At 33.9% G+C, this 13,935-nt stretch overlaps 1 protein-coding gene and 1 pseudogene across 1 annotated transcript; one reads left to right on the top strand and one right to left on the bottom strand.

Moving 5' to 3' along the window:
• Nucleotides 1-329: 329 nt before the first annotated feature.
• On the top strand, nt 330-428 carry LOC132301974 (small nucleolar RNA R71; annotated as a pseudogene).
• Nucleotides 429-10,078: 9,650 nt separating this feature from the next.
• On the bottom strand, nt 10,079-12,172 carry LOC132301591 (putative 12-oxophytodienoate reductase 11). Its single transcript, XM_059798832.1, has 4 exons — nt 12,087-12,172; nt 11,152-11,292; nt 10,428-10,558; nt 10,079-10,134 (listed from the first exon to the last, which is right to left on the bottom strand). Exons 1-4 carry the CDS (start codon nt 12,170-12,172, stop codon nt 10,079-10,081), a joined length of 414 nt encoding a protein of 137 aa, XP_059654815.1.
• Between the last annotated feature and the right edge of the window lie 1,763 nt (nt 12,173-13,935).

The raw sequence follows: 13,935 nt of genomic DNA, 5'->3' as shown, positions 1-13,935 counted from the left end.
GAGAATGGTTAGGGAAGGAAGATACTTGGTTCGCTGAGTTTTGGTTAATCAAAAATTGATCAAACCTTTGAGATAAAGACTTCATTTTGGTGGCTATTTCATTTGAATGGTCGACTTGATGTAAGCCAACACTCTTCCTACCATGTGAATTTCTACCATTCTTGGATGATAATGTTCTATGCAAAGAATTTTCACTCATACTCTCATAAAGACACCACACGTCATCCTCATGCCTATCAATGTATGAGCCACCCATGGAAGCATCAACCATACCTTTGTAATTGTCTGATAAGCTCTCAAAGAAATATTGAACTAATTGCCATTTGGGCATGTCATGATGTGGACACTTCCTAAGCAATTCATTAAAGCGTTCCCATGCCTCATGAAACGTTTCTCCATCCCCATGTGAGAATTCTCGAATTGAGGTTCGCATGGCATTGGTCTTAGAAACCGGATAGTACTTCTTCAAGAACTCTTGTTGCATTTCTACCCAAAAAGTGATTGAAAAAGGCCTAAGATTGTTAAACCAATACTTTGCCTTGTCTTTCAAGGTGAATGGAAAAAGTTTGAGTCTTAAGACCTCTTCTGGCATGTCCGTATATTTTACGGTGGAACATACTTCTAGAAACTCATCCAAATGCTTGTAAGGTTCTTCACTTGGAAGTCCATGATAGTTAGGAAGCATTTGAATGGTTTGTGGCTTAATTTCATAGTGATGTGCTCTAAATGGTGGCAATTGAATGCATGTGGGTGCATTGTATTCATTAGGCACATAGTGGTCTCTTAAAGCAAGTGGAGGATTAGCAATTTGAGGTGCAACATGGGCACCTTGATTTTGATTTCCTTGAATGATGGGAGGTTGTGGATCATACATTGGCCTTGGCATTCCAAATGGAACTTGGCCTTGTTGTTGTTATGGTTGGTGAATGAATGGTCTAGGCATGCCTAATGGTGCTTGAATGTTCTCATGATGCACATTTGGATGAAGGATACGTTGTTGGTCTATGTGACCAAGGTCTTCTACATGCTCTTCATTATGGCCTTCCATTGATGTAATGGATCAGGTAGAACTAGAACTTCCTCTTCCCCTAGGATTTCTAACTACGGATTCAAGATGCAAATCAAGAGGGACAAGAGTTGGTTTTAGTGATCTACGACCATGCATGCACAATAAAAACACATAAACACAATGAATGAACGAACACTTCAACTTCAAATCCATTCAATGAAACTTCCTCCACGAACACTTAACCCATACTCCTATGCTTTAACAACAATGATGCAAAGAACAATTAAGAATGCCTCCACGCGAGCTCACGATTTAACTAAGGGATTGAGTAAAGAAAGTCTCACAAAGGTCCTATAGCACTTCAACTCCAAATTTATAGCTTAGCTTAGCAATTTTTTTAAAAATTTTTAGCATTTTTCCTTTCTTGTTTAGCTCCTTTGCTTGGTGGCTTATTTGCTTGCCTCCTAGCTCAATGCTCCTTGTCAAAGATGAACAAACACAATAAGTAATCAAAAGAAAAATAAAAACAAAGTAAAGACACGATCAAAAGAGTACTAATTCCTAATTGATTCCACAAATACGACGTTGCCTAATCCCCGGTAACGGCGCCAAAAACTGGTGGTGAGTCGCCGTCCTACTACACCACAAGCTTAGAGAGTGTGCATTAAGGCAAGGGCCAAGTTTTACATTTATAGAAGCCACTACTACCTTCACTAAAAATATAGTTACGGTGAGTAGGGATCGTCTCAAGGGATTGGAGTCGAATTTGGTTGTGGAATCACTATTAGGGTTAGTAGGTCGAGTGATCAAACAAATGGTTGGTTGGTTGATTAAACTAGAGAGCAAATTAAACTAAATAATTGAATGCAATAAAAAGTAAGTAAAAGAGAGAGAGATCTTGGGGTTTAGAGGTCACCACCAAACAATGCTTTTCTACACCCTTAACTAGTGACTAATGAGGGAAATGTGTGTTACAATATTGATGTGTGTGTTTGTTTGGTTAATTCAATTAGCAAGGGTGACCAATTAAGCATACATTGTCTAATCAACATGTGAAAAGTACAATATATCTAGCAATTAAGTATATATTGTCTAAATAGCATGTGAAAAGCACAATATATCTACCAAGTCATTAATCCTTTCATTAAGCTCACAAGCCAAATACACCACAAGGTTAGAGACATATGCTACTTGCATTCAAAAGTATGGAACATCAAACAACAAGTATGGATTGTCCTCCCATCTAACAACTGTGCTACCATTACACTACAATTAAGCTAATGACATGAAATTAAACTAATTAAGCTAATGGAAAGGCACAATCCATCAAGAAATGAGCATGAACCATCTAGAAAATTACAAGAGCATTCCTTTAAGCACAATGTTTTGACAATCTCTAGATCTATGCCATTAATACATATAGACATGCATCAATAACACAAGAAATAGAGACAAACACATGAACATCTATTCTAGCATACATAGACATATAGATAGAATGAAATGATCAATTGGAAGCATTAAACCACATAAATCATTGAATAAACAAGATCTATATATATAAAAGTATCAAAACATGTATTACAACACTAATCCCTCAATAATACACAAAATCAAGATGTAGAAAGCATGTTTGGGGCTAACTCTAGCCCCAAGAGGATGTCTAGCCACTCATGGTAGTGCTTCTCTAACCCTTAAGGGCTAACTCCATGGTAGAGATTTGCTCTTTGGTTGATGAAGAGTCTCCCATGGTGTCTCTAGCCTCCTCCTCCTCTAAGCTTGCTCTCTAAGAGTTCTTACAAGGTATGATATGATATATGTGATATAATGTAAAAAGTAATCCTTATCCTTATATAGGTAGGTCAAATGACACACAAAATGAGCTGAGGTCGTGCATAAAATATTCCCCAATGATTGGATAAAGGACAACTTTTTGTGAGCTGGAGATTTAACTTTTTCGTACTGGAGGAAGTTCGATCGATCGAACCTTAGACTTGGATCGATCGAACATGGTTGAGATCTATCGAACTGAAGTTGGATCAATCCTCAATGGCGGCACTTTTTGGAAAAAGACAAATCTGAGATATTTCAAAGATATTTTTGGGAAAAGGACAAAAGTGGTTTGTAGGGTGGTACAACTAGATAAGATCAATCATATGGATAAGGATAAGGTAGTTCAATCGATCGAAGAATGATATTGGATCGATCGAACTTTTAAGATCTCTGAAAATGTCATCATGGCTCTGATCCATCTTGAAGTCCTGAGATTGATTATGTTGGATCGATCGAACTTTGATCTGAGATCGATCAAAGATGTTGATTTCCACCTTTTTCTTCTTTTTGCTTCCACTTGGCTCCTTTCTTTGATTCATCTCAGAATTGCTTCATTTCTGCTTTTATTTGGCTGAGTTAGCCTATTTTTGGGATAAATGCCTGAAAATGGAAATAATACGAAATCAATCTAAAATGGTAAAGTAAGATAGATAAAGGTACTAGAATGCCTAAGCTTAAGGGGTTTAAATACGCACTTTTCAGCGCTCATCACTTATGAACATCCAAGCAAGACTACTCACGTTTTAGATACATTTACCTAATACGACACAAGTCTTAAAATTTTGGTGTATTCCGAGAGTGTCAAGACTGAGGTGGAGCACAGATTAGGTAAATTTATCAAAATACTTCGATTTGATCGTGGATATGAGTTTTTCTTGGGTTAGTGCAAAGACTATATGGTCAATGAGGGTGTTGTGTACCAGTTTTTCTACAATTAACGCTCAATGAATTGAGGTGTCAAATAGGAATAACATAATTCTGCTTAACATGGTTAGATCTATGATCAGCTATGCTTCATTTTCTCTTTTATTTTAGAGTTTAGCCTTAACGATATCGATGCACATTATGAATTGCATTCTATCTTAGTCTGTCTCAAGAATATCTTTTGAGCTGTGTTTTTGACTAAATCTTAGTTTGAAACACATGCATATATGGGGTAGTCTTGCACATGTGCGCTTGATATGGACAAGTAAGTTGGAAGCAGATCATATGCACAATAGATTTGATAACTATTCTGAAGGCACTAGGATGGATTATTTTATGATCTCAATGATAAAAGTTGATTGTTAACACTCACTGTTTTTCTATAGGAGGATCATATTATGAATCATATACCTAGTAGCATAATGTTAGAGAATATGGTATGAGTACCAGATGTACTACAAATGAACATACTTATTATAGAGATTAAGAATCATATATGAATTCCCTATTGATACATCAGTATCATCTAGTACACAGATTCCTGTATCAGTACATTGATGTAGTGGGAGGATTATCATCCAATCTAACAAAATCATGTTTTTAGGTGAGACCGTTATGGACATCCCTGTTAAACATGAGTTGAACCCAGTAAGCTACATGGAAGCGTGAACCGATATGGATATAGATCATTTTGGCAAGTTACTATGAAATTAAAGTTGGAATTTATGTATTCTAATAAAATCTGAGATCTTGTAGAACTTTCTAGTAGGGTGATACCTATGGAAGACAAGTTAATTTATAAAAGGATACTAGAAGATTTCTTAGTGAATGAACCATGTGTGTGCAGGGTAATGTCATTATTTTTCCTAATTCTATATATTGATGACATCCTACTCATTTAGAATGACGTGGAAGTTTAATCATTAGTAAAGAGGTAGTTGTTCAATTACTTTGGAATGAAAGATTTTCAAGATGTAAGATATATTCCTAAGATCAAGCTTTTGTAAGATCGGGTTAAAAGGAAAATATGATTATCTTAACAATCCTACATTAATAAAGTTTTGACCAGGTTTGGTATGCAAAACTCAAAAAATGAGTTCTTACTTTATAAACATGGATTGTTCTCTCTAGTAAGTAGTTTTCTAAGACTAGCAGAGGAGATTGAGCAAATGAGAGTGGAATAATATGCTTCAGCATGTGGGATTCTCATATATGCCATGATCTATACCAAACAGGACATCCGCTACATTGTAGGGATTGTCAGTAGATATCAGTCCAATCCCGGACTTGATAACTGGTCTGTTGTGAAAAATATAATAAAGTACTTTAGGAGAACTAATAATCTGTAATACCCCTAGTTTTTAAAAGGGATAAAATGGGAATTTAAATTTGATTTTATGTGCATTTTAATTAATTAATTGATTATTGGTTTTCTGAGCATTTAATTATTTATTGACTTGAAATTTTGTATGTGTTTTGAGTGATTTTTTTAATATTTATTTATTTGTTTTCTTGTATTTGTTTTAAGTATAATTAATTAGTTGGTTATTTAATACAGATATAGTTATTATGAACGTGATTGTTTTGGGCACTTGTTTAATACCAGGTTTGGGTGATATTTAAGTTAGGGTTTAATTTGTATATATATAAGTGGTAGCCGACTTAATGATTCGTGGAATTAGGATTAAGGTTTTGATAGAGACTATATATATAGAACAATATATGTTTGCAAGGGTTTTGAGAAAACCCTATTCACGTTATATCTGGAGAGGGGAAAATAGAGGTTCTGGAATTTGTTTTGAGAATAAACAGAGAGGGGATTTTGAGAGATGAAGTAAGGGAATTTCTTGTGGTTGGAGCCAAGAAGTAACAGGGGTAAAAGGCAGTGACCAGAGGAGGAAGGGAAGGTCTTGGGTTTGCCGGAATTTGCAGACAGAGGTTGAAAGGTTTCAAACCGAAACCTAAAGGCAAGTTTCAGATTATCTCTTTCCTGTAAACTTGTGTTCTATGCATTCTTTATAGTCTCCAGGGTTAATTCAACTTTAAAACTAATGGTTGATGCATGTGTAACAAACTGTAACTTGTTGTGTTTAAAGAACTGGAATCGGTTTCCTGCATACTGTGTTTGTTTATGAATTGAGACTTTTGTAAATTAATTCATTGTTGAAAGTGAAGAGTTTCTAGGACTTTAGGAACTTAGACGGAACCGTAGGTATGTAATTAAACTTTAAAACGAATATTTATGCATAATGAATCAAACTGAAATCTATTCTACGTTTTTGGTATAACTATATTTGCTTTCTTGTATAGACTGCTACGATTCGGATTTAAACCTCTGTAAATAAATTTTTAATGGAATTCAAAGAATTTCTAGGGCTATTTGGACCTTGTTTGTACTCTGAAAACTCTAGACAAAAACTAGGAACAGAAGGTTGAAGTTCACCGTGGAAGAAGAAGACGAACAGAGAAGTCTGGAGAGGGCTCTCAGGGGGAGAGCCGGCTCCCTAATGGAGGGAGCCGGTTCCCATGAATAGAGAGCCAGCTCTCCATGAGGGAGAGCCGGCTCTGGGAGTCCTAGAGATGGCTCCCATGTGGGGGGATCCGTCTCCCTGAACAGAACCCCTTCGGGGGTATTTTCGGTAATTTTTTGATACTTCGGGGGTTGCAGTGTAATTCTGGAGTTTCATGGGGTTTTTAAATAATGTATAAAGCATGTTTAAGACTTAGGATTTACTGGTTCAAGCCAGAGGAATGGGCAGCATCAATTTTAAAATATAAATGTGCAATGTTGTCAAGGAAGGAGGAAAGTTTAAATTTCAAGTTTGCTTTAGGAATTAAAATGAACTGATATTCAATTATTTGTGGGATGTCATATGAATATATATAAAGTTTAATGGAGGCCAGGAAGGTCGGTTTATTGGGTTAACGGACTTCATGACATGTCGTTATAGCTTGCATGTAGTCACGAAACTTGGAAGTTAATTTTATTAGTCGTTGTAATAAGGAAAACAGACTGATGGGAATGTATTTTGGGAGTGGAGTGTAGGTGCTCTGTATATACTTCTGAGCATCAGGATATCTTGCTTTGGGTTCATAGTTAAGAACTTAATGAACATCATTAAATTTGTGTAATAACTTGCATGGTGTTAAGATTGTGGAATGTTTAAGTCGCTAGTCTGTTTGTTAACTTAAATGGACTAGTAGGAAATGATTGGTTTTGGTTTTTTTAGTATAATGTGCTCGGTTATAACCCTGATAAACATTATATCATGCTATGGATGTTATTTGATGAACGGTTTTAATTTTTGTTTATCAACTGTATGGATATGAATAATATAAATTGTTTATCATTACTTTAACAATTTATTTGGAGGATTTATGATTCTAATCATATACTGGATGTATAATAAGAACTTATTAATAACTGATTTCTATTATGTTGGTTTCTAGATATATTTGATGTTTTAATGAATGTGCATCACTTGTGGAACATTTGCATTATATGTACCGGTATGGGACGGTGACATATCAGGGATGAATTAGATCAAAAAGCTAAGTCCTACCCCTTCATACATAAGGAACGGATTAACTAAAACAGTTAAATCCTACATGGATGTATGTTTTGTCAACTAAAATAGTTGAACGACATAATGGATGTTTGCTCTTTATTTTTCTGTAGTATGAAGGATAGGGATTTAATTGAAACATTTAAATCCTAAGTAAATGTCGTGTCTTGACAATGAACAGTTGAGCGACACTACGTTGGTTTTGGATGGACTTTATATATATATATATATATATATATATATATATATATATATATATATATTTATGATGCCACGATATGAGCTTGAGTCTCAGGATCGATGGTTAAGGAGCGTATATGCATTGGGATGCATAACTGGCTATGATGGTTTGATGTGTGCCCTGCTAGGTTTGCTAGTCAGGTTGAGATAGGCTTGTAGTCCAGGGAAAGTCCTGTAGTGTGGATATATTTATATTTACGAACTATTTAGATATTGCTGAGCTATCTAGGATGTATCTGCGTATCGGGTTTATGTACGGGTTATACTAGGATGGAACTTGCATGTGGGCCTAACCTACCTTTATTTTTCAGGTGTTTGTGAGTACTAGACTTAGGGCTTGTTCGTGGTGATGCAGATACAGTCACTCACTCTTCCGACTACATAGGATTTTTTTTCTTATTTTAGTTTTGGATATTTGTTCTTTAAATTTATTTATCAGTTGGAATTATTAGGAGTCCACTGGATGGATTCCCGAATTGTACGGATTTGAAGGATTTAAATAATATTAATTTATTATTTAGAGATTGAGGATTTTTATTTTAGTTTTCTTTCAGCGCACTATTATTTTTATTCTTAATTCAGTTTTATTCCTGCTTGTTTATATATTGATTGTTTGGTATCCCTCGGACTGTGTTGAAACTTGATCACCCGTTGATCTAGAATTGAGGGATATCATATAATCTCATACTCATATATGGATGTGATGATGTGGTTCTAGTCGATTATGCTAGTTCTGATTTTAAATCAGATGTAGATATTATAAGGTTCATAACTTGGTGTATGTTCACTCAATGGAAGGGAAATCAGTTGGTAGATTATTAAGTAAATTTCAACTACTGACTCAAACCTGAAGGTGGAGTACATTGCAGCCTTAAAGGCAGTAAAGGAAGCCTTTTGGTTTGATCTCACTGATTTAGAAGTTGTGGAGCATACTAGCCTGCCTATCAAGCTATATTGCGACAAGAGTGCAGAAGTAGTCCAAACCAATGACCCAAGGTTTCATAGAGGAACAAGGTACATTGAGAGGAAGTATTATGTCTTACATGATATTGTTCGGCAAGAAAATGTACTCCTGGCTAGAACATTGCATTAGAACACAACTTTGTTGATTCATTAACAAAGGTGTCATCGATCAATAGTTTTGATCATCACCTGGATAACATTGGAGTTAGATGTAATTTGAATTGGTTATGAGGGCAAGTGGGAGCTGTTGGGATTTATATGCCCTGACATAGCAAATTCCTATTTGGATTATAGTGATATATGTTCCTTACATATCTGAAATATTTATGATTTATATAATTGATGAATTCAATGTATTATGTTTCAATTCATTATGGAATTGATAGTGTCCATTTGATTACAAGAGATATTTATATATGTATGTGATAGCGATCGATACATGAATATAAATAGTAATCATAAATTATTTATAATCGGTAATTATGGATGGACATTTAATTAACTAAGACTTGAACCGAGTCCATGATAGGTTGAGATATATTGCGAGAGTCGTCGTATGCAATTACTCTCTATCACAGTCATGACTTTTGACTCTCAAGTATGAGAGAAGTATAGACTCTTTTATTAATTAATAATTACCTTGATTTGTTCGGCGGATACTTCGGGATCTTTAGACCGATACTTTGAATAGTTATGTAATTAATAGTTAGAGGGTTATATTCTCAATATTTGCATCAATGTTACTTGTATTTATTTTATATTGATTATGGTTAATCACAAATTAAATTCGAAGGCCTTCATATGTTTTAGACAAAATATTTTCTATATATTTATTTAGTAAATTATTATTTTTGTCAAACAAACTTTTATTGTGATCAAGCCGGAAATAATCAAAGGTAACAAAATAATTATATTAATTATGTTGTCGGATTGATGACTTTATAATCCGATTAATAATTATGCATAGAGGGGTCAAAGTGCAACATTGGGTTAGAAGTTATTTACTATTTAATTGGAGTGCAATTAATTTCTTTTAGTGGAGTAGAAATTAATTTATGAGTTAATTGAATTGGGTCCATGGTTTAATGGATTAGATCAATTATTAATTTATAATAGTCAAGAAAATAGTAAGCCCAAAAGATTCTCACCCATTGCCCAAGTTGATATTGGAGTCCTATTAGAATTGAGATATGTGAATTAGAGATTGAGAATGATTTATTATTTTCTTTACTTATCTTTATGTTGCCTATATATACATTAGTCCATGTATATTTTAAGGTAGACTTTTGGAAGAAAAGAAAGAATATATTTTTTCTCTCTAGTTTTTAAGGTTTCCTTTCTCTTCTAAAGGAGGCTACCACAAGCCTTGCCTCTAAGGTCATTCATCAATGTATATTGGTGATTCCTAAAGGGAATATTACTATCAAGAAGAAGGAGAAATGATCTTGCTAAGAGATTTACAATAAGTGAGAATATTCACTTTAGAGGAAAGATTTAAAGGAGGCCAAGTAAAAAAATATTGTAAAAATGGTACTAAGCTTGTTTATTCATGTAATTGCAATTGGCAACACAAATACTTCTTCACCATTGACTGTTCAACTGAAAACAGTAAAACAAAATTTGGAAAAAATAATTGGCTATATTATAATTTAATGTTTCATTTTATGACCTCATGGAATGTTTAAGTCAGTTCAGACTTCTTGATACAAATATACCATGGACCTTCAAAGATCCATTGTGGGACATATCCCAAAAATTCAAAACTTGTAAATAATCAGTTTTTGTCAACAAAAGCACATTTGAAACATTTAATTAATCCTGTGTTAAAAGTCATCCCATGACAAAAGAGAGAATACAGAAAGGGAATAATTAAGAAGTCAAAACTAGTATACCTTGATTTGAAACTCTCCCCACATGCCAAAGATGACAAAAGAAGATACCACCTTTGGTATGCACAGCATCTACTATGGGTTTCCAGGCTTCTACTTGCTCATTTGTCCAAATACCAGGTGTATCTCTGTATCTATAATGAAGAAGAAAGCAGTAGTTCTGATTATACTATTGGATATATATATATATATATATCCAGAGAGAGAGAGAGATTAGATGGGTTTAAACTGCCTACACTAATTGCCAGTAGTCATATCTACTATTGAAGAGTGGCACACCATCATGAATAGCTATATGTATTCATAATAGTCATGCCTAATGGTGACCTCTGATTCAAAAATGGCAGTCATTCATACTCTATAAATAGTGTACTTGATGCTGAAATTAATAGGTAATTTCTCTCTTTCTCTCTATTGTGGTCCACAATCAAAATTATACACAGTTTCAACGAGTGTTTTTGGAGTACTCTTCAGAATCACTAATAGCAGATTCTACGATTTTGCTAGAGGTATTTTACCCGATAGCAAACTCAAATGGAGTGGGAAAAAATATATAACACCTTGAGTAAAGTGATCTACACGCCTCAAAGCCACAAATTTAATTTATTTTTTTCCTTGTTCGAATCGGTATATATACCAGTACCAACAAAAACTTCAAAGGAAAGCAATAATATACTCAAATGTATGTGTTGTTCTTTAAATCAACTATTGTATTGTAATTGAATACCCTTGGGCAGTGTCAGAAACTCCAGTGGCTTCTGCTATGAGAAGGCCTCCTTTGGTGGTTATCTGGGAGTAGTACAAGATAGCATGTGGCTGAGGAACATTTCTGAAAGATCTCTGCCTTGTCAATGGTGGCAAAACAACTCTGAAGAATATGAAATGCTAAAATGGTTAATTAACAATTTTTAAATTTAGCACCCAGATGCTCATTCTTGTTAAAAAAAATAAAATGAAGGAATAAAAAAACAAAAAAGAAGGTATCATTATATCAATCTGTTTGGACACAGTATTTAAGTTAATCTACTCAGCTATTGGAGAAAACCAACTCTTTTTCCAATTAGTGTATTAACATATTCACTAACCGATCAGAAGAGAATTAGTTGAACTCAAAGAAATTAATTGACAATAAACAACTAAATTTCATAATTAAATTACAGAATTTCCCAACAGGATATCATCAAACGTTTGTTGCATAAAAAGTCAAATCCATGCTATATAAAAATGGATACAACAGAATAAAAAATATAAAATAAAAAAGGAAAGCAAAAATACAGAAAGTGATATACCCTCTCCTTCCGGATGAAATGAAATTTGAGAGTTTTGAGTCCCTAGTGAGACAAATAAGTGAGTGTTTAGTTTATCTAGACACCTAAAAAAAATATTGTCCCTAATATAAAGTTATATATATATTAATCAATGGGTATTAGCCCAGATAATATGATCTCTCATTTTTGAACCAAGGGCGATGTTGTATTTTAGGTCTCAGGGTGCGTCTAAAATACTAATACTAATAATAATAGATACTGTAAATTGTATTGGCCAAGTAGGACCCAGCAAATCAAAATTATAACCAGAGCAAATGAATGATTTCAGGAGGGAAATTATGGGGAAATGGTAGTGCTAGTTATATATGTGTGTGTGTATATATACAATATATACCTGTGGGAAAGTTGAAAGTTGCCCAATTTGTATGGAGTGAGAAGAGGGTTTGAGAGTGCTTGTTCTGCTACTACTTTGTTTTCCATTCTGTTGGATTCTTTTTTGGTTTCAAAACTCAAAATTACTATTAATGAATAATACAAGTGCAATTGAAAACGAATGAATGAGACTTATATAGACGGAAAATTTTGTAAACATATAGGCAAAGGAGGCTTGGCTCTCAGAGAGAGAGAGAGAGAGGCGGCGACTGTCATTTTCAAAGCCCAAAGAAATAGTTTGAGACAAAGAAGGTGGCTTGGATTCGTATGATAATGTCACGACACACATATATTGCCAGGTGGTTTGAATTCAGATGACAATGGTCATGACATAATACATAAAGGGAAAGGGTAATTGTTAGTAGGTGGTGTCTTTGATGGAATGGGTATATTTGAATGAGTATGTAATACATGATAGTTTTGAGTTTGTAATAATAGGTCGATTCATTAAAGTTGCATTAAGTTTGATTCGTTTATGATTCAGTATCACATTTAAGTGTTATGGCTAAAAGTGTGTGAGTGGCAATGAGATTGTGACAAAGTCCAAGACTCATTGAAGTAATTATGTAATTATTTTATTTATAAATTGTCAGAGATTCTTATTTCAGTGTTAAAAATATATGTATTGATACATGCACTAGTTACTAGTTTATGTTAATTTTAAGATTATCTATTATAGTTAGTATTAAAGTTATATCCAGTCAAATCGAACAACCCTCCTGCAAATTGGATGAAAGGTACCTCAGCCACGTTGTCTGACAAAACAAAGTTAGACAAATATTAAATATGAAATATTTTTATCTTGACAAACAAATGGAATATGAATACCTTTGAGATATAATTAGAACACGATTGAGTAATTTTGTAATTATATTTTTTTAAAAAATGGAACTTCAATGCTATTTTAATGTATGTTATGATTTAATTAATTAGGAAAATAATAAATTTTTAGATAAGAAAATAACACGTACCCGCCTACTTTTAAGCTTGGAATTATTGATTTCATTTATGATGACGTGGATAAACAAAGAAAAATATGCATCAGTGAGATTCACTTATGGATCCACATATTCACACGGAGTATTTCATGGTACCTTTTTCAAGCAGACATCCATCTTCTCAATCTTGGACTCAGTTCCTTTCTTCAAATATTTTTAACAACCGAGTAAAATTCAATAATTGAATTAATTTATTATTGTTAAGACTTAAATGTTGATTATGGAATACTTCATTCTAGAGAATTGATGGAACTGTCTTTTCATCCTCCTTCAACCGTTGTATGCAGTTCATGTGGCGTGACAAGGACAAAAAATCATCATGTCTGTCATTGTTCTAGAATTTTCCAAGCCTGGTTTAAGATTATATAGTCGCCGCCATCCAATATTGAGTCAATGCGCTTGACAGAAGCAGCAACTTGGAATTGCTTAGAGGCTCTGAAAAAAAAAAAAAAAAAAAAATTGCTTAGAGAGGCGTGGCCATTTTTGCGTTTGTATCACCGTGGGTCCCAATCAAGGGAGAAAAACTTGAACTGATATGAGGTTTTAGGCTTTGCAGCAAAAGGCAAACGGCCCGGAGAAAGTTAGGTGCTGTGTAGTCTTATTTTGTATATTGAGAGATTATTTTTTTATTTTAAATTCATAATTTTCATGTCATTATAGAATAATTTTATGGTTGCGTCAAGACTCGCTCTCTTAAACTTGTTGCATTGGATTGAATCTGCTTCATTTCAATTTTTGGCATTGCATTTTGATGTGCAAATGTTGTTGGGTTTGTATACTCTGGTCGTCTGGGTTTAGCCCTAGCCAAGTACG

This window comes from Cornus florida, unplaced genomic scaffold (genome assembly GCF_030987335.1).
Source record: "Cornus florida cultivar Cherokee Brave unplaced genomic scaffold, ASM3098733v1 CherokeeBrave_3.0.0_Hap2_Chr03, whole genome shotgun sequence".
Lineage (NCBI taxonomy): Eukaryota > Viridiplantae > Streptophyta > Magnoliopsida > Cornales > Cornaceae > Cornus > Cornus florida.
This window is presented reverse-complemented; position numbering and strand designations above follow the sequence as displayed.